The sequence below is a fragment of the Chrysemys picta genome, chromosome 15, assembly GCF_011386835.1.
Source record: "Chrysemys picta bellii isolate R12L10 chromosome 15, ASM1138683v2, whole genome shotgun sequence".
Lineage (NCBI taxonomy): Eukaryota > Metazoa > Chordata > Testudines > Emydidae > Chrysemys > Chrysemys picta.
In genome coordinates, this window is record NC_088805.1 from 9353796 (window position 1) to 9374873 (window position 21078).

The 21078-nt window shown below is 50.3% G+C and overlaps 2 protein-coding genes across 5 annotated transcripts in view; one reads left to right on the forward strand and one right to left on the reverse strand.

Moving 5' to 3' along the window:
* KSR2 (kinase suppressor of ras 2) overlaps positions 1-21078 on the reverse strand; it is a 301542-nt gene that overhangs the window by 167831 nt on the left and 112633 nt on the right. For all 4 annotated transcript variants that reach the window (XR_010592848.1, XM_008171511.3, XM_008171509.3 and 1 more), the window contains exon 5: positions 2993-3174. Coding sequence is in view for 3 of the 4 variants with exons in the window: in XM_008171511.3 (XP_008169733.2) it covers positions 2993-3174 (182 nt within the window). In the remaining variant the exon portion in view is untranslated. The remainder of the gene's footprint in view (positions 1-2992; positions 3175-21078) is intronic.
* Positions 1-21078, forward strand: part of RFC5 (replication factor C subunit 5) — a 260531-nt gene that overhangs the window by 98805 nt on the left and 140648 nt on the right. The window lies entirely within an intron of this gene.

Below are 21078 nucleotides of genomic sequence, written 5' to 3' on the forward strand. Positions count from 1 at the left end.
CACCCGTTCCTTTTACATGAAGCGGAAGCCCCGGATGCTAAATAACTGGTAAGATGCTCTCTCTGTAACTGGGGGGAAAACCGAGGTTGTGTGTCTGAAATAAACTGACGATCCTGAGCTTTCTCCCACGCTGTTGCCATGCCTGCAACAGCGCTGCCTTGTGACTTCAGGACACGGGGTCCCTGCACTCCCAACACCCGACAGACTGCAGTACCCAGATATCTGCTGGATCTAACCAGGCCAGGAAAACGCCTGGTAAATTCCCAGCGCCCTGCCTGGAGGATTAGGCTGCGGCTCTGATTAAAAGCAGCCGGAGATGCTGTGTGTGTCATCTGCCAGGTGCAGCACTGAAGATTTAACCCCCTGCATGCTGAATTCTGTCCCTCCTGATTGCCATGTTGCTCCATCAGCCTCTCACCCATAGAGGCCTCATGCCAATGGGGCAAGGAGAGAGCACACACAGATGCTCCCCCTTCGTCCATTTATTTTTGGTGCATGGATAGAAGCAGTTTTTTATGGAGACAGATGATTGCATTGCTTCCTATGGGGAGGGGGAGTGTAGTTTCTCTGGAGAAGTATGGCTACAGCTGACTTACCGGACCAGCTTGCCTTTTCGATGAGGGATACTTTCCATTGACCCATGGCCTAGTTCTTTGTGGCTCTGCCCCTCTACCCAACAGCAGTACAGTACCACCCACCCCCGACCACAACATGCCTAAAGGACAACAGGCTTATGTGCACAGACCCTGTGGCCAGCTGCTCCAGATCACATTTCTTCTATCTTAGATATTTATAGGGCACCAAATACCACAGTATCTAGGTGCCAGTTTCTTGGCACCTTCCCTCCTTGGCATGTGCTCCCTGGTGGAAATATTGTCAGAGGAGGATCTGTTTGGGGGCGAGGGAGTATCTGTAAGGATTGCAATGCCATGGGAGATGCCACAGCTTGTTCAAGCAACATTTCACAGCACTGCCCAGTGCCCTGAGAAACTGAGCGAGAAGGGAGAGCAGAGAAAGGCAAAATAAGAAGATTGAAATATGAAGAGTAGGAAGAAAACAGAAAGCAAAGAGGAAGAATGAGAAAGCCTCTGGAGAGGAGGAAAAAAGGAGAAAATGAACGCAAAATAAAAAGAACAGGTAAAAGGGAGAAAAAGGAAAGGACAGAGAGCGAGAGAGGGGAGAAAGCGATGAGCCAGTAGAAGATGAGCACAAAGAGTTAGAGGAACGTGGCTTAACTGAACATTAGTAACTAGAAAGCGTCGGTGAGTAAGTGTCATATTGACACATCCATTGCACTTGGCATATGTGACTTTCCCTGCATTTCATGGGTGGGTTCTGTTTACCTTTATATTCACAGCTGGGCTGTAAAAGCTTCAAAAGCTCCAAAATTAACCAGAACTCTGGCTTGGGGCTGGGAAATAAGGGTCAGGATCTAAAAGTGTTTTCCTCTCCCCTTGGATCCAGGGCAAACCATCCACCTGCAACCCACTCACCCGCCCCCCTGCCAGCTGAACACAGCAGAATGGACACAAGTAGCCCTGCAGCGTGGAACACAGTACGTCCTGCTTTGATACCAGATATTTATGGGCACTGCAAACAGGGCAGTCCTCCCGCTGAAGTCAATGGAGGTTTTTTGCCACTAGCATCAATGGGCGCAGAAAACAGACCGTGTATAAAGAAATTTGAAAAAGACACTGACCCAATACAGTTTGTTCCAAACCTTTTACCTCAGGGGCCAAGTTTGTGGGGGGCTTCCTCGACAGGGTCTGAAAAAATCTGTATGCAAAACAAGTCACAGACACAGAGCCAGTCTTTGCTGACAAGGTTTATGGTGCAGAAAAGGAGACCCATTGAAAAACTGGCCCTGTATGTTCAAAGCTGAGAGCCAGAATTGGCAGCAATCCCATGGGAGACCTGCATATCCAAAATGAAACAAGTTTCTTTAATCCTTCAATGCCTTTGGGCTCTCCACCTTTTCAGACTACTGTCCCCCTTTCAGAAGTCTGATTTGTCTTGCATACCCCCAAGTTTCACCTCACTTGCTCATAAAATCAGACATAAAAATACAAAAGTCACAGCACAGTATTACTGAAAAAGTGCTTCCATTTTCATTTTACCATATAATTATCAAATAGATCAATTGGAATAGAAATATTGTACTTACATTTCAGTGGATAGTATATAGAGCAGTATAAACAAATCATTGTCTGTATGAAATTTTAGTTTGTACTGGCTTTGCTAGTGCTTTTTATGTAGCCTGTTGTAAAACTATCTAGATGAGTTGATGTGTCCCCTGAAAGACCTTGTATACCCCTGGTTGAAAACCACTGCAAAGTGCTGAAGTGTCTTCCTGAATCAGGGCCTAGCGCAACCGTTCTCCAAAACCTGCACTGAAATGCATACCTATGGCTGGGGCTATAGTAAGGGCTGGATTTGTGTCTGTCATCATATTTTATATGCCCACACTTCTGTTTAATACCTCAATATTTATACACATGTACGCATATATATATATTTACACACACGCACCATACACCGCTACCTCGATATAACACAACCCGATAGAACACGAATTCGGATATAACGTGGTAAAGCAGCGCTCCGGGGGGGCAGGGCTGCGCACTCTGGTGGATCAAAGCAAGTTCGATATAACGCGGTTTCACCTATAACGCGGTAAGATTTTTTTGGCTCCCGGGCACAGCATTATAACGAGGTAGAGGTGTACTTCATTCTAACTATTCATAGATCACCGTCAATATTTACAGTAACAAGTTTCCCTCTGCCAAACCAATGAGAGAAATGCACAGGCCAGCGAAATGTACCCAATGCTTTCTAAGCCATTGAGCTACAACTGGCTACAGAACAGAATCCTGGAGCCTCCCTGCTGACCTGAGCAACCGTGGAGCGCGATAGGTGCCCAACTCCATGAGCCATCAAGGAAAGAGACACGTGATCCCGAGCAGAGGCTCCCCTCTGAGCTGGTCTGACTTACTCGCTGAGAAGGTGGCTTCCACGTGGACAGGAGGAGTGGAAGGAATGCAAGGCGGGTGTCCCACAAAGAAGGAACGCAGGGAGCGCTCGGACAGGAGGGGAGAGCGCTGGGAGGGGATGTTCTCACAGCTTCCCACACTGTTGTGAATCTTTAAGTTCAGGGGCTTGTTCTTTTTCTTGACTCTAAGGGAAAGAGAAGGAGAAAAAATGAAGAAAAGCAGCAAAGGAAACAGGATACGTTTTCTCATGGTAAACAGGGGAGAGGGAAAAAGTGCCAGCAATCAGGTATCCCACTCAGGGAAACACTAGTATGTGTCTGACTAAAACACAAGCACAGGAAGACATGGGCCCGAACCCATGTTCTCACACACTGGAAGCCGTGAAAGCCAAACCTGGGCTCAGATCCATATTTGCATGTGGCTCCTCATCTTAATAATGAGCTGAACCAGATCCCATTTCCAAAGTCAGACCCAGTTACCGCCAAGCCACATTACAGTAGTAGAGGTGTTTATCAAGTGCTTTGAGATCCTTGGATGGCAGGTGCTGTGTGAATGCAAACTATTATTACCCACATGGTAACACAAGCTAATAAAAATCACATCATTTCTTCACACGCCAGCCTCGCTAAGTCCGTATTGCATTTCACAGTTCTGAAACTACGGCATGTTAACGCTACATGGCACCATCAATCTTTAGCATCCTACAGGAATTACACTCAATTGCTACCTGAAAAATCTCTAGTGCCTGTGACAGACAAATGTGATGCCATGCTGGGGTACTGGAGCCTCACCATAATTCATTCTTCAAACCCGCTTTCAGTCAAGACTTGGAAAGGAACAAATCAATCAGGAGTCTGCACTGACGAGTGAGAATTTTGGAAATATCTTCTCTTACCAGCTTGTTCCTCCAGCGCTACGTTTTCAAAACTCGGTGCTTAAGCTGGTCCTACAAAAGGTTTGTTTTTAAAACACATCCACTATGCCTGTCCAAGCTGCACTCCCCTTGCAAATGGGTCTTTCTGTGCACAAATCTGGGTACCATACTTTCCTGTTTGGTAAGGTCTATCTACCATCACCAAAATGACACCTCAACACCAACCCAAACCCTCTCTCACCAAAAACCCTGAAAACAGCCTCACAAATCCACAAAATGAATTTTAAAAAATCACCCCATCCCAAACAGAGTTTATATTCCAATGCAGGAGAGAAGCCAGAGACACCATGACGTGCACAAGGAACTTTGCTCATGCTATTGATTTAACATGGAAGGAGTCCAGATACCATGGTGAAGGGCAGCAGTATAAAACCTTAAGACAGACAGATATGCAAATGTTGTTGGAGCCAGTAAACCTTAGGGCTGAGACTTTCAAAGCTACCTAGGGGGTTTAGACACTCAATTGCCATTCCTTTAGGGCACTGGGAACTCAAATCCCTTAGGCATGTTTCAAAATCTCCTCCTGGATTTTTTGGCCACACATACAACAGGCACCATTTATCATTAATATAATGCCAACAGTAGGCCAACTGTTTTACGGACAAGTCGAGAGACAAGAGCTCTACTGCCCCTATGGGTGTTCAACTGGAATTTCTTTCCAGTCTTTTAACATCTTTCCATTCCAGTTAATTTAAAATGTATTGCCCAGTTTGGCAAGTTGATGAATGAGATGATGATTCCGGGGCCAGATTCTCAGCTGGTGCTAATCAATGCAGCTCCATGGACTTCAGTAGAATTATGCCAATTTAAACCAGCTGAGGATCTGGCCTTGTGCTACAACAGAGGTTCTGTTGTAGTAATTGGGCGGGGCCTACACATTTACTCTAATTGTGAGCGCAGCTGTAAAAAGTGTGTGAAAGTTCTTAAAGTGTCACAATAACCTCCAATAAATGGTGATGGGAAAAGGCACAAACGGGAGACACAATGGATTTGTCTAAACCAAAAGGCTACTGATATAATCCGTGGACCGTGTTGAGATCATGCTTGATAAAAACAGAAGATGTAGAACCAGAAACTAATGAATGAAATCAACATAGGCCTAAGGGGATGGGCTGTTCCACCCATTACTCCATTTTGGGGTCCTTAAAGAAAGAGACTCTGGCAGGGAAATGATGGAAGAAGAAGACAGAGGCTACTGGAGTGAGTTTCACCATCGTCGCTACCCCCGCCATCTCCTGGGATCTTGGACCTTCTTCATCCTAATGCTGAGGGATGCCCTGACCAAACCAGGTCACATGATACCTTCCCACCCTTCTCAGCTCCGACTAAATCCCAACCACCAGCCGGGACAAAATGGGATCAGACTTCAACAGCAGCAGCAGCTCCAGCTCATCTCAACTGACTTCTTTCTCTTTTCCCCTAAAGGCCAGTTCGTCCCATCTTTGATGCCATCGAAGAGATGGTCGGACAAGGGGTTTTTCCTTCCAAAACTCTCTCCAACTAAAGGGAAAGGGAACAAGGACTGTCGGTGCAATGAGAGTCTTATTTAGTACTTTACATTTCAAATGATGGAACTGGTTTTCCTTCTTGTCTTGGTCTTCACTAAAAGGTTAAAAGGAATTTCAATGGTGTGTTTGCCATGGCACTCAGCAGGCTGAGGGCTCGTGTATACCAAAGCTCAGACCTTAGTTAACACTGGTTAATGCTGGACAGTGGCTGGGTTACTTTAACGCATTTGGCTCTTTTATGCCATCTAAATTAATATACCAGCAGTGATGGCCCCCATTGGTGACATGTCTGAGCGCTTCACCCTCTAATTTGGCTTTCCTCACCACAGCCCAGGGAGGCAGGCCAGTGCTCTTGTCTCCATTGTACAGAAGGGAAACTGAGGCACAGGGAGGCTAAAGTGACTTGCCCAAAGTCACACGGGAAGTCTGTTAAAGCCACATTTCCTGAGCCCCAGGCTAGCAGTTAGACTATGAAGTAATCCATACAACTTTCCACTGGGCCTCTAGGCTAAGGGCCAACTTTCAAAGCAAGAGGCCAGTCCATAAACCCATTTATGTGGGTGCCCCAAAGAGCACGCCCCCCACACTGATCTGAGGCAGGGCACAAGCCGGCCAAGTGGGCAGTTTAGCCAGCCATGCCCTGGCCAAAGATTCGGGGCTCCCCAGTCACAATCAGCTGTTCTTGCAGGCGGAGGGAAGACACAGATTTTTCTCTCCGCTCTGCTAGCTTGTCTGATTGAATTAGATCCTGTCTGGCACTGTCTAACCAGGACTGATGGGGAGTCAGTGTGCACTGGCGGAGGGCAAAGGGGGTATAAAGGGCCAGACCCTGAGTGGTGTGAACACCTTGGGTGAAATTCACCCAGTGCAGGGAGTCAGCCCAGGGACGTGGCATCACTTCAGCTCTCAAAACAGGGTTAGCGCGGGACTCGACTGGCACACGGGCTTCAGGTGAGGCCTTTGCACGGGGTGAAACACTCACGCCACCTGCTGACGTCAACGGGATTGCGGGTGCTCAGCCCCACTCAGGATTTGGCCTGGAATCATGGATATTAACCCGTGGGGTGGGGAGAAGGAAGGTGCCTCACTGGCTGCTGCAGCCAGCCTGTGTCCTGAGGAGCTGCTAGACAGAGCTCATAAGAACAGCCGGACTGGGTCAGACCAAAGGTCCATCTAGCCCAGTATCCTGTCTGCAGACAGTGGCCAATGCCAGGTGCCCCTGAGGGAGTGAACCTAACAGGTAATGATCAAGTGATCTCTCTCCTGCCATCCATCTCCACTCTCTGACAAACAGAGGCTAGGGACACCATTCCTTACCCGTCCTGGCTAATAGCCATTAATGGACTTAACCTCCATGAATTTATCCAGTTCTCTTTTAAACGCTGTTATAGTCCTAGCCTTCACAACCTCCTCAGGCAAGGAGTTCCACAGGTTGACTGTGCGCTGTGTGAAGAACGTCCTTTTATTTGTTTTAAACCTGCTGCCCATTCATTTCATTTGGTGGCCCCTAGTTCTTGTATTATGGGAATAAGTAAATAACTTTTCCTTATCTACTTTCTCCATATCACTCATGATTTTATAGACCTCTATCGTATCCCCCCTTAGTCTCCTCTTTTCCAAGCTGAAGAGTCCTAGCCTCTTTAAGCTCTCCTTAATAGCTCCTTCCGCGATAGCCCTTTGCAGCCTCCCTCACTGCCCCAGTCCCTGGGATCTCCGGTTACAGCACTTTCTGCTCCTCTCACGGACACAATGTTCCCATTGAGGCCGCAGCGTCCATTCAGGAAGCCCAGGTCCCTTTCATTAATCCTGGAGAGGTTCTTTTGGGTGGTTGCTGGCGTTTTTTCTGTCCTCTGGCTGCAAGCAAGCAGCACAATAGCCCTTGATGTTATCAATAAACAATTCCAGGGCCTGGAGGGGCTCCCGGGGCCATCACTCAGCCGCCCTGGCTCTGACACTCAGAAACCGCTGGCAATATTTTCTCACGATTTAGGAGGTTAGCATCGACTCCTGCTTGAATTACAGCCTTTTATTCAATCAGGTGCATTTGCTTTCTGGTTATACGGTTGTAACTAATTAGTTAACAACAATGCAGGGGTGGCGAGGGAAGAGAATGAATCGTATTAACCCTCTGATGATGGATGGTGGATCCAGCTGGATCAGCCCTCTACAACTCCAGGGCAAGACGCAGAGGCCTCCCCAGCCTCGCTCCTGCTGACGGGTCTGGCCAGCATCTCACCACGCTTGGTCAGTGATGGCTGGAGAGGGTGTGAGACTGGCAGCCAAGTCTGTCTCCTGACGGACTTTAGCACTGAGGCCAAACGCTCCAGGGACGGCGTCACTCCAAGGTTCTGCGTCAGGTTTGCTGCCATTGGCCCAGCGACCACGAGAGGTCGTTTCTAGCGCTTGGGGCAGGCAGAGACAGCTTCTGTGGTGCACGCTTGCATTATGGGCCGGCGGATTTGCTCTTCCGCGTGTCAGCAGCGTTTCCTTCCTTGTTTCTAAAGCCACTAAACCCATCCCCTCGTCCAGCGGCTCATAAGAGAGATTCCAGCCAGTCCAGACCCACCACGCGCCATGGTATCAGAGTCTCCTTCTGCACCTGGGCAGACTTCCAATGAGTGGCCTCCCCCATGGCTGAGGGATCCACCCAGCCCCCTTCGAGTCCAACATGGGAGGTGCCCCATCCCTCCCCCACAGACCCAACTTGCCAGCTCCTGAGGGAAGCCAAAGTGAAACAGGCTAACTTCTCACACACTTCACAGCAGGGTCCACTGACCCCTGAAAACTGGATACAGGAGAAACCTGCAGGGGAATTTGAGGGAGGCAGGGCCCGCCCCCAAGAGACTCTAACACATGGGATTTCCCCCGTCCCCCGCAACTCAGCATCTCATAGGCTAAGTACCCCCACAGCGGGAGATGTCTCCTATGAGGAATTTCAGCTAAACTGCACCCCTCCGGGGGAGATGCTCTTGTCTCCAGAAATCTATTGCGGAGGGGGTCTTCTCACCCCACTCGTCCCCGGGAATTTGGCTGAAGAAGCCAAAAAAGCACGCCAGGCAGAAGGGCCGGGTGCCCAGTTCTGTTCTGTACCACCCCTAGCACTGCCCTCCCTGGCACAGAGGAGGAGTTTTACTGAAGCAGAAGAAAGGGCTGGGGGCTAAGCAAGGTGAAGCCCCACACGATCCTTGCAAAGCCTTCAGGCTGGGATAGGCTATCCTGACACCCAAACCCCATTAGGCTAAGTGAGTCAGGCACCAAATCCCAGAGCATTTCAATGGGATTCCGGGACCTAATTCCCTTTGGTCCCTCTGAAGATTCCAGCCCCAGAGAACAGCTCAGCTCACCCCAAAGCCCAGACAGCTCTGTGGGTGCTACTGAGAGCCCTCCCTTTCCCACCTGCTTTGGTTTCAGACGCCACAAGGAAGGACCCTGGCTGTATGTGCTCAGTGTTCTCAGGGAGCTGCCATGCCCACCATCTCCACCCTCAACCAGACAGTGCCACCAGTTCCGGTCAGGGCTCCCCTCCTTGGCCACCCCATCTCCAATGCCAGCAGCCCTGAACTGCACTTGGAACATACAGGGGCCTAGCACCATTTGGCACGTTCTGCTCTTAATGTAGCCCAGTGAGCCCTCTTGTGGTGAGGAACAAGCCTGTGTGAGCCTCGGCACTGTCCCTACAGCCTGATGAGAGTTCATTTGGAAACTCTCCTCCCTGCATTCAATGGATGTTTTCCCACAAACGCCAGAGCATTTGCTCCTGGCAGCAATTCTTGCTTTAGGCAGGGATTGGACTGAAGGAAACTAGCTTCCTGGAGGTGTGAACACAGAATGGTGCCCAGATACCAGGGTGATGGGACACTAGGAATCAATTAGCTAAATCACTCTACCCCCATCCCTAAGTGACTCTCTTCCTTGCTTAGCGCTCCTCGCTGACACCCCTATTCAGCAAAGCACCAAAGCGTGTGCTTAACTTTACGCACATGTTTTCAAGTTCCACTCTGTGCATGTGCTTGAGGGCTCAGTTGAACAGACGTGGATTTTGGTACGTGCTTAAATGTTTTGCTGGCGTGGGGCTTTACTAGGAGGCCAACTGCAGATAGGGAAGGCAGCTCCAGCCATGCCCTGGCATGAAGGTAAGTATCTATCCGGTGCTGAGATGACATCACTTGGTGGAAAGACACAGCGGTAGGTCTCTGACATAGCTGAATCTAGATCCAACTCCACACCATACAGAACTCCCTCGTCTTCCTGTTTCAAACATTGGACATGCACATTCCCCGAGAATCCTGAAGGCAGCTTGCTGTATCGATGCCACAACTAGAGCTGATAAAGAAATAGGGAGGTGGCACCTTCTTTACATCATGATACCATGATTTGATACCAAGCAGTCTCTAAGAATTCCTACCCTGCCCACCACCATGGTATCTGGCCATCAAGAGGCTGATTTATAGCAGGGTTTGATCAGAAGCCTCCCTGTTAGGGTGTTTTAGACGTTGGATGTTTCTACCGTTAATTTTCTTTTTAACGCCGGATTATTTCTGCTGCTCATTGCATTTCTTTTGTTTTCACTCCAATATGTCCATCCAGTGCTCTGCAGGATGGTTCAAGAGGCTGTAGCCATCAGAAATGCTGTACATGTCACCCTAAAACTGGAAAGATCTAGTGTCAGCCTGATTTGGGGAGGGGGGAACCACCATCTTGGAACGTCCAGCTCCCAGCACTCTGGGCACTGTCGACACCCTAGCCCCCCTAGAACAGAGCGGTCAGGGGGACAAGGAGAGGGGTAGCCCCTAGGACAGTCAGGCTGTGTGTCACAAAGGAAAGCAGTTACACAATGGCAGCTGGGAGACAGCATGCAGCAGCGTGAGAAGGGAAAGCGTGCTACGACAGAGACGGCAAGGGCGGGGGAAAAGACCAACAACGATCACACCAAGCTCTGGACAAACCGCAACGTATCAGAGGAAACTAGCAGCAGAGCTTCCAAAGGCGTGGAGCATCTTCCCTCTGAAAACGTGGTCTCAGTGAGTGCAGAAGTACAGGAGACTAGCGCTTGGGCCATTGACCATCCAACTCAAAACGGATGTTTCTGATTTATCTTAACCCCCGCCCCTCCTCACATGCACACACATTCCTCCTCTTTCACATTCCCCTGGTTTTACCGGGAAAAAATCAGAGTGTCTTGAGCTTAGTCTCATGCTTCATTGCCTTCCTAGGTAGCTAACTCCATCCATTAATCAGACTGGCGTGAAACTGCTCTATCCAAAGCCTCTCTTTACTCCTAGTTTCCTTAACTTCTGAGTTATGTCCCCTCGTGTCTCAACCACTTCCCAGCAGGGGCACAGACCCTCTGGTGACATGACTGCTCAGCTAGCTAGATATGCAAGTGTCTCATTTGGTAGAGGTGGGCCTATGGGCCAGGTCTAAATGCATCCAAGAACGTTCAGCCGTTTGAAATCCAGATCTCGAATTGTCCCTCTTCGTAATGATTCAAGACATAATGTCTATCCGGACTTGTAACATGAGCCCTTCTCCATTAATAATACAGCAATGACCATAGGAGGCTGTGCAAGAGTTTTACAGTAACTGTCCCCCCAACCGCCATCCTGCCAGGGGGGTCACCAGCATTATCACCCTCACTGCACACAGAGGGAGACTGAGGCCTGGAGAGGTGAAGTGGCTTCCCAAAAATCACACAAGAAGGCAGTGTCAGAGCCAAGACCAGAACGCTCTGGCTCGCTGCCCTGGGCCGTCACCACAACAGCATCCTCCCCTTCCTCTCAACCACAGCACATCTCCGATAACCCCAAATCCATGACAACGCCACGGGCATCTGGAGATGCCAATTGCTAGGAAATGACTGCCCTGCGGCACCCCGAGCGTTTTACAGTCCTCCGTAGCATGTGAAAATTAAACCCAACTCTAATGCACTAATTGTTTCCTTGCACAGGAAAAGCTGCTGCTCATTTCAACGTCTCTGTGCAAACAACTCGCCATCAAGGGGCTTGTTTCGTTCACTTTGCGTGGCGCATGGGCTCGTTAGCCGAACAGACAATTGAATCAGATGAGGTTCGGCAATGTAGCCTCCTGTCTCTGCACCAGGCTGGAGCAAAGGGCTGGGGCACCTGGGGGTAATGGCCCCAGGACGCCCTCAACGGGGCTCCTACTGAGTTGGAAACTCTAATACACCAGCCTGTAATCATGTGACTTCACCTTAGGGTGACCAGATGTCCTGATTTTATAGGGACAGTCCCGATTTTGGGGTCTTTTTCTTATATAGGTTCCTATTACCCCCCACTCCCTGTCCCGATTTTTCACATTTGCTGTCTGGTCACCCTACTTCACCTGCTAAGAGCCAACCCAACCCCAGACACCTGTCCCCAGGTTTCCAAGCCTTCCATGCTTCCAGGGTACCCCCTGCTGCTGTCTCCATGGTGACAAGTCCAGGTCTCTGCAGCCCCTAGCAACAGATTTATCCTCTACAGAGACAAACAGAAAACCCTGGGCTGAGCTAAGTTTTGCAACAGTAGTGGGACCTTTAAAAATATCCCCAATTATCATCTGGTCAATACAGCTGACTCTGAAACCAGCTGCAGTTTCAAGGCAAGCCTGGAGACAAGGGGCAGCTGAGACTCTGAACTCCTTTGTGGTCCCAGAACTCCTCAGATCCTAGGACCCCGGTCACTGGAGAGCCCAATCGCAGTGGCAGGAAGGGATACGGAGAGGACAATCCCCTTTTCAGCAGGACAATTAATCCTACAGGGGATTTCACTGCCAGGAGGAAGGGTAGCAAATGGTTAGAGCAGGAGATAAAGAATAAAAGGGGAAGTTTCCCAATTTCTAAGAGGAGGGTCAAGTTACTGTTGCAACAGAGAACTGCCAGTCAGCTCAGGACAGCCCACGGGTACCACAACACGCTGAAGCGCCACAGGAAAGTTCACACCAACGTTCCAGCCTTGGGGTGGAGCCCATGTGTCCGTAGGGAGTCCAGCAGCTGCAGGTTGGCAGCCTGGCCTGAACCTGTCCTGGCTCTTTCCAGCACTCCTGCGAGTCCTTGTTTCCATTTCTCATCCCCACATTTTCCTTTCCCACCTGGATCCCCCAGTATCTCTCCATCATAGCACTTTCTGTAGACACACTCCAGAGCAGCTTCAGAAAGGTTTACACAAATAAGCTGCTCCCGTGGTACCATTTAAACGCCACCCACATTTACAGAGAGTGTGTCGCATACCCAGTAGTGGCTGGTCCCCATGGAAGATACCAGCCTACTGCTGCTACTAGCGAATGGAGTTACTCCTTCCGCTCAAGTAGCGGAGATCTTTACTACAGACCTGAAACTCTTAGGTTCAAACCCTGCTGATGGACCATGCCAAAGGGCATTGTAAGCAGCCTTTCTGGAAACACGTGGCCTAACGAGACACCATTGAGTGCCCTCCACTTGCGACAAAGCTGAGCTCCCGCCCAGCCTCTGAGCTCATCCCAGACAGAGCCCCCGGCATTGTCTCCTCAACGTGCTCTTCGCGGGCATCCAGCCCAATAGAGCTTCCTGCAGCCTGGTGATTAACTACTAATCTTATTTTTTTTCCACCCATAAATCAGTTACAGACCAAATATTTACAGAGAGGATCATTTCCTAGCCAAGCCAGGCTGGTGACAGCTCTCATTATTAGGAAGGATGAGTGATTTTGGACAGAGATTCCCCCCTCTTGCTCTGAAAAAAAAATTGAAATTTAAAAAGGATGAATGATGACAGCTGACTGACATCATCCGTCTGTCTCCTGGTGTCGCACGGATTCAGGGAAGGATGGCTGCAAACCGCTTGAGAAATGGGAACAGAGAGAGGACTAGGGAAAGCTTCTCTAAAGCTGTCTCTCTCTCTCTCTTCCTCCCTTCGTAGGGCTAACAGGCTGAGAGTGGAGAATATATAAAGTCTATAAAAAGGAACAAATCCAAAGCAAAAGGGAAGGAGAAAGGAACAGGATGTGATTAGGCAACAGGCAAAAGGCAGACGTGCTTCCAAACAACAAAGCGTGGAACTGAAACGGCTAGAGCAACTCTCCTGCTCCATAAGCCTCCTTTGCCCCATGGCTGCCCAATGGGGGATGGGACACAGCTGTGAATCTGTCCCTGTACATCCTGAGCTAGGGAATGTGCAAAAGGTTGGCAGTGACTTAGGAATCCAAGTCCCCAAGGCTTTCAACGGGACTTGTGAAAATGTTACCCCAAGTGGATTGCGCCCCGGAGAAAGCTGGGTTCCATTCCCTTGTCAGTCACTGTCCTTGGCAAGTCTTTTCCCCTCTATTTACCTGTGTATTGTCCAGACCGCAAGCTCTTTGGAGCAGGGACTGTCTCTCAGTGTGTTGTCCAGTGCCTAGCACCTCAGGGCCCCCAGGCACAACTGCAATACAAACACCTAAACTAGCCTGGTAACCACCTGACGCTGACGCTCCAAAGCTCACCAGAATCCAGCAGTAGCCGCCGCCAATGGGAAAGTGGCAACAGGGCCATCTGCGCCACTGGGGCTGGGAAGTACCCGGCTGAGAGGCAAGGTAACGTCCATGGGAACTGGCAGTTCTTGTCTCCACAGCCTCTGTCCACAGACGGCCACACCTGCTGGACTGTGCTCCCGTGCATTGCCCCTCTCTGCAGATGGGCTTTTATCCCCAGTACAAGAACCCAGCATCTTAGCTCAGGTTTTTATACACATGGAAAGGCCGAAATTCTCAATGGACTCTCTCAGCTCGTACTGTGCATGCTCGTGTCTCCTGCGTTTGCCTCCACAAGACAGTCTGTACATGCCGGTGCGTATCCTGGGAAGTTTCCTAGGTGTGATGTAAAAATCTGGCCCTCAGAGGTTTAATGTCACAAGAGGGAGGAATACAGAAAACTAGGCAAGGTTCTGCATGGCCTCCCCTGGGCCCGAGAAAGGCTGAGGGGGTGGGGATATGATAGGATGACCAGACAGCCAATGTGAAAAATCAGGACAGGGGATGGGGGGTAATAGATGCCTATATAAGAAAAAGACCCAAAAATCGGGACTGTCCCTATAAAATCGGGACATCTGGTCACCTAGGATATGAAACCCTGCTGCCTTTTCCCTGCTCTCCCATCTGCATCCTCAGGCCACTTTGCCAGTGATGTCAGTGCGGGGGTTGCCTGAGTGAGGACCTCAGGACAGAGCCCTTAATATATTCAAGTCCTTGAGCGTTGATGCCTGGCTCTCAGAGTGCATTAAGGCTCATTAGGTGGCTTGACGATTGGTTTGATGGACTTAGCACTCATCCCCTGCTGAGCACCCGCACACAGCGAGAGCGGAATGCAAAACCTTGAACTTTTATCTCGGTTCGGGCGTGCGAGCGGTCGGTGTTACGTCTGTCGTTTAATCTCTTCCATCTTTAACCCAGAGATCAGCCGAGTGAAGGAACACTCCCCCAGCAGGGCTAACTCCCTGCCCTTTGCCACAGAGCTGCTGCAGAGCCACCCGGGAACAGGAGCGATCCACGTAACGCTTCCTGCAACTGTTTTCAGCCTCCCAGTTCAGCTCTAATTCCCATCACCACACCGGGTAGGGGCACAGAGCCTCCCCTCCCAGGATCCCAAAACCCTGCACACAGGTGGGTGAGGAGGGGGGAAGGATCATGATCCCCATTTTAGAGAGGTAAATTGAGGCACAGGAGTAAATTGCCCAGGATGCCTGTGGTGGCGTGGGACTATAATGCACACAGACAGCCCTCGAAGGATGTGTCTATAGTGCATCATGGGGTGCGGCTTCTGACAGCAGTACGGGCTGTTCACACAAGTCATCTCCCAGGGTTCTGGGCGGGTTTGAAATCCAGGCTACTGCCCCAGTACTTGAGCTAACTCAGGCACATGTACATGAGCTGTAATCGCACCGGATCGCAGTGTGGCCGGACATAATCTCTCAGTGCTTCCCTCTTGCCTTGGGCCGGGGGGCAGGTGGAAGTAGGAGGGAGTCGTTTGCTAAAGCCCTTTACAAGGCATAGCACACCCCTCCCTCTGGCCATAGTGCCTTGACTCCCCTGGCTGCCTCAGGGGGGTGTACACAGCTCCTGCTCCCCCTCCCAGCTAGAGAAGCGATGAGGGCAGATCCTAGCCAGCAGGGGGTGACATTGGAGCCTTCCGCTCCCTCTGCTCCCTGCCCAGCCCCAACCATGCCCTGAATGATGCCACATTCTCTGCCCCAGAACGCAACAGAGGAATGTGCTGGAGAACTCCGGAGACAGCTGAGAAACAAATGCCTTTTCTCTGCTCAACACTCCCCATCCCCAGTGTTTCACTTGCTTTAAAATGGGGAAGGGCAAGTGTCTGGCTAAATTAAAGGGGCACCCACAAGATAAAACTCGCTGTGCACAACACCCCAGATCGTTAAAACACTTGACGAATTTGCACATGTAGCACTGTGCATCCATTCAGCTTGCACAGAGAAACTCGCTCAGTCAGTTTTGTCTGGGCACTAGTATACACCAGGGGTGTGATTCTCGGCCCAGCAGGGGAGGGCCAACGTTAAAATCAAATACACGGCCAGGCAAGGGTGACAGTGGGAGGGGCCCGATGGGTCACATGACCCTCCCCAAACGCCATGGAGGAGGCAAGAGGCCAGCAGTCGGCGGGGCCAGAGCCTCTCCTCTTCCCGCCGCCCGGCTGCTGCACTCTCCCAGGCAGTCTCCAGCCATGCTGCCCGGCCCGGTGCAGTGCAGTGGGACAGAGACACACACCCGCCCCCGGTAACGTGGGACGGGCTGGGGAGAGCGTGGGGGCCCCGGGCTGCGGGTGGGGTGGGGAGGAGTCATGTGGGGTGTCAAGTGGTGAGGCTATGTGCCCCCCTTTGACTGTTGCCCCCTTTGTGTCCCTCCCCACGAGTCGCCCATGTGACTAGTGATTTTAGGTGCCTCGCTTGATGCATCTTACAGGAGCCTGATTTCCGGAAAGAGCTGAGCACCCACCCTCTGAAAAAGGAAGGCCCTTTAAGGTGTCTTAAGTCGAGCAGCCAAAAAGAGACACCCTAGGGCCCAGATCACTGGTCACTTTTGAAAATCTTGGCCCGTGTGCTCAAAGCACGCTTGAAAACAGGCATTGGTTCGCTGGTTTCGGACAGTTGCCTTTAAGGGAGCAAGTTCTAAGCTGGGAGTTAAGTGGATGTTTTCCCTGTCATTCAAAGCAGTCTCATTTAATTATGGCTTCTCAGAGTCCTTTTGCACCCTGCCGTTGGTGTGATACTCACCAGCAAAGCACAACAGAACAGCCTTATGCCTTCCTAGAAACCCTGCACCAGAGGCCACCTCACCCAAAGCCCAACTGTACAAGCATCGTGTGGTTAGAACTCCAGGAGGCTTTCAGTGGTGTGGCCAGGTGGAGTGCGACGTGGCTGGCCCCTGTGCATGGCATCACCTCTTGGGTAACCCATGGGGGAGCAACAGTGAACGTTACTGCTGGCGTTACACAGAGCACTTTCACTCCTTTGCCCTTCTGAACCGGCTCTCTTCAAGCTGACACGCCAGCTTTGCTGGGCATCATTAGAATGAATTATGTGCCACAGGTGGAGGACAGATTGATAGAGAGACAGACAGGACCGAGCAGGTGCAAAGAAGAATCATCACATCAAGAAAAACAGAATGACCCTTTCTGAATGCCACTTGTTTACCATAAATACAAAATCTCTCGGAGATGCTTTGCCATCCCTCCCCCTCCAGCCCATCATTCCCTGGGACATTCCTCTCGGGAGCCAGCTACAGAGGCAGCGAGCAGACAGACAGACAGACAGAAGGACAATCTTCTCCCATTTTAGTTACCAGGATGTCAGAAAGCAAGAGGGATCTGAAAAGCAGGGATCCTGGGGCTGGCTTTGAAAACCTAAAAGCCTGGCCAGCAGGAGCAGTTGGAGTCCAACTACCACAACCGCGTGGGCAGACTGGGTATTTACACCCAGCCGCATGCACCGGTTAGGGGTCAGACTCTGCCACGCATACTACGGGCGGAATCCCGTTGAGTTTAATAGGTCTGCTTGCTGGTTAATGTGCCACTTGACATAAGAGCTTCAGATCTGGCCCTAGATGAACAAAAGCATCTGTGCATGTATGGGGGGGAAAAACCAATCAGGCTCTCCTACCTGCTAAGACAGGGTTGGGGCTGAACTTTATAACGTTGTTAATGTCTTTGTTAATACAGCCAAAGCCCAGGAAGGGGAAAGCTTCTCCACTTCACATGTGCCTGGATTTTTGCTTTGGAAAAATGCAAGAGGGAAACTCACCCTGCAAACAGTGCAAAGCACATTGGGCTTTTAATAGCCAGGCTCCGAGCTGTGATTTTTACCTTGACCAGCTCCCAGGAATAAATGAGTGCGTTGCTCTGCATTGGGCTGGAGGGGTGTAAATGCGGGGAGACTGTTCCTGCACAAGACAAACCAATCAATAATATTTTTAAACTTGGTTATTTATTCCCATGGCGCGTTTGTTATTTCAACTGGCCATTAAAGAACTCCTGGGCCTGCCTGACTCGGCCAAGTGTTCAGCACAGGTCAGTTAGTCATTAAGGATCCCCCAACGCACAGAACTCAAGCAGCCTCGCTAACTAGCAACTAAGGAGCAGTAAAATGCAGCTCCAGAACAAGCTACGGCTGGCTGTAACCAGTGAGGGGGGAAAGCCACAAGCAGGTGGCTGTTTTTCCCCTCTGCGATTTACATTATTAAATAAGAAAATGATCCGGCAATAAATCCAAGAACCACCGACCATCCCAAACACGGAGCTCACAAAGCTGCAGAGATGGTGCAGTTGTAACAATGCAGGACAAGTTGCTGGGCTGGAGGCAGGAATGAGTGGGTGCAGTCCTCTGGCCTTTGTTATGCTGCTGGCCAGAAAGGATGATCACGATGGTCCAATCTGTCAAGAGGCACACTCTGTGATCTCTCTTCACCAGAGAGCTGATGAGTCTAGAACTGAAGAGCGTTCCACTAAACCAATGGCTCTCAACCTTTCCAGACGACCGTACCCCTTTCAGGAGTCTGGTTTGTCTTGAGCACCCCCAAATTTCACCTCACTTAAAAATTACTTTCTTACAAAACCTGACATAAAAATACAAAAAAGTGTCACAGCACACTAGTACTGACAAGTTGCTGACTTTCTCATTGTTACCATATAATTATAAAATAAATCAATTGGAATACAAGTATTGCACTTACAGTTCAGTGGATAGTATACAGAGCAGTATAAACAAGTCATTGTCTGTATGAAATTGTAGTTTGTACTGACTTCGCTACTGCTTTCTATGTAATCTGTTGTAAAATTAGGCAAAGCTCTAGATGAGTTGATGTATCCCCAGGAGACCTCTGCGTTCTCTCAGAGGTACACGTACCCCTGGTTGAGACCCACGGCACTAAACAAAAGCTCACTGGTGTAACAATTATCCTTCCTCTCTTGATATTTACATGGCATGATTTGTAAACCCGTTAAAGCATCCTACATAAATAAATAAATAAATAAGCAAACAAACATCTGTGAAACCCATCAGCCTTGGAAATCGGTATCTATTCATCTTTTATGTTGCTCTCTTAGGGTATGTCTCCAGGACAGCTGGGAGCATGCATCTCAGCCCAGGCAGACAGACACGCACTAGCTCTGCTCGAGCCGTGCACTAAGAATAGCAGTGTGAACATGGCAGCATGGGCTGGCCACCCAAGCTCAGAGCCCAGGGGGCCGGGCCGGCTCACATGCAGGTAGCTAGCCCATGCCACAACATCTACGCTGCTATTTTTCGTGCACTAGCTTTCGCAGACCTAGCACGTGTCTGCCTACCTGGCTTGAGAGACTCACTCCCAGCTTAAGGTCATTTGTCAGCGTCCCTGTGCCCCTGCACTGGGAAATGAGGGAGAACAACAAGTCCCCTTCTTTCTTGTGTGCGCTACCTACATGGCCAGAGGCTAAGCTCAGGGACAGAGAGTGACTGTCACTGGGCGGCTACTCCCCCTCCCACACAGGAGGGCGGGCCAGGGTCTGGAGCTGGCAGAGCTTCCTGAAGGCTTGCCATGCCGGACCAGCTCAGAGGGGAAAGCTCTATATTGTTACACCAAGTCACCGTCTGATTCATGCCCTGCTCCTGCATCCTGAAGCTCCATGCTATCCCTCGCTCGGTAAAACTTATAGAGTTACAGTCCAGCAGCACTCCTACTGCAGCAGATCATCTTTGTCCCTATCTTCCAAAGCAGACTGCGGCAATAAACCAGAACTCACTGGCACTGTGACAAGCACTCTCTCTCCCTCTCTAACTACTTATAAATACTTCCTCCAGACCCTCGTGAAGGAAAAGGTGGTGAAAAGTTACCAAGCCTGAAGTCTTCCACCCTCTCATAAATCAATGGGTTATTTTCTCCCCCTGGTGTTGTAAGAGGAGAACTCCAGAATATGTTCCAAACGCCGCTCACGGGTCCATGTGTCCGAGACGATAGTCAATCGATTTGTGATGTTTTCTAGCCCCCGCACCTCATTTTCCAATTCTGTGTGAGTAATCATTTAGCCATCAAGAAAACGATTTGTATTATGGCCCATTTTCACAGCCTGTTAAGCAGCATCTCCAGCTCCCTCCCTGGCGCACACGCCTCGGGGGCCGGAAGGGAAGTTGTACGTTCAGCAGAGCTGCAATGCTGTCCGTGACTAGCTTCCAAAGAGCTGGGGCCAGCCTGCCACTCCGCACCATCTGAGAGCCAGTCCGAGTGACTCCTGCACTGGGCCACCACTCAGGACAGCTGCTTAGCCACAAGACCCCCCGAGACAGAACAACTCCCTCTGAGATATTCCCTCTACTTGACAGTCACTTCTCTGTTGTCTACTCATGCTCCTCAGTGGCCCGTATGTTAGTTGTGTATCAGGAAAGCTTTCTGTCCAGCCCTTTGGCTTTCTCCCGTCCAGCTCACACCAACCTTGGGACTATTACTATAAATTCAGAACCAAATTTTCAGGAGAGCAGAGTCTGAGCTCCATGTGAAACACAGCAGACACGCACAATTCTACAGTCAGATCAGCTGGGTGAATGCCATACTCACCTGTGCGCATGACCATCTGCATGCACAATCCATCGATTTGCTTGAGCAGCTGTGGGTTTTCACAGATTTATGTTGGTGCATACAGACATCAGCCACCATGCTCTACCAACCCTAATGTGGTCATCCCAGGGGGTGGAAATGACTCCCCTGGAGCATTTGCCTCAGCCTATCCCCCCTCACGTTCGAGGCTAGAGAGAGAGGAAAGGTCTAGTGGTCACACCACACAAGACCCGGAGTCGGGATTCCTGGGTTTCACTCCCAGCTCCGCCTCTGGCTCACTGTGTAACTTGTGTGACTCCATTTCCCCGTCTGTAAAATCGCGCTAATGATACCTCTTTCACAGGGGGAATGTGAGCTTAGTTCATTAATAATTACAAAGTGTTTTGAGATCCTCAGAGCAGGGAGCTGGCAGGTCTGACTTCCGGCTCGCGCAGACATACCTGCACTAGCTCGGATTGAGCTAGTGCACTAAAAATAGCAGTGTAGCTGTGCAGGCATGAGTGGCTGGGTGGGCTAGCTGCCCGAGTATGTTCCGAGGGCCTTCAACTGGATCACATTTAGGGAGCTAGCCCAGCCCACTGCTGGTGCCGCCACGG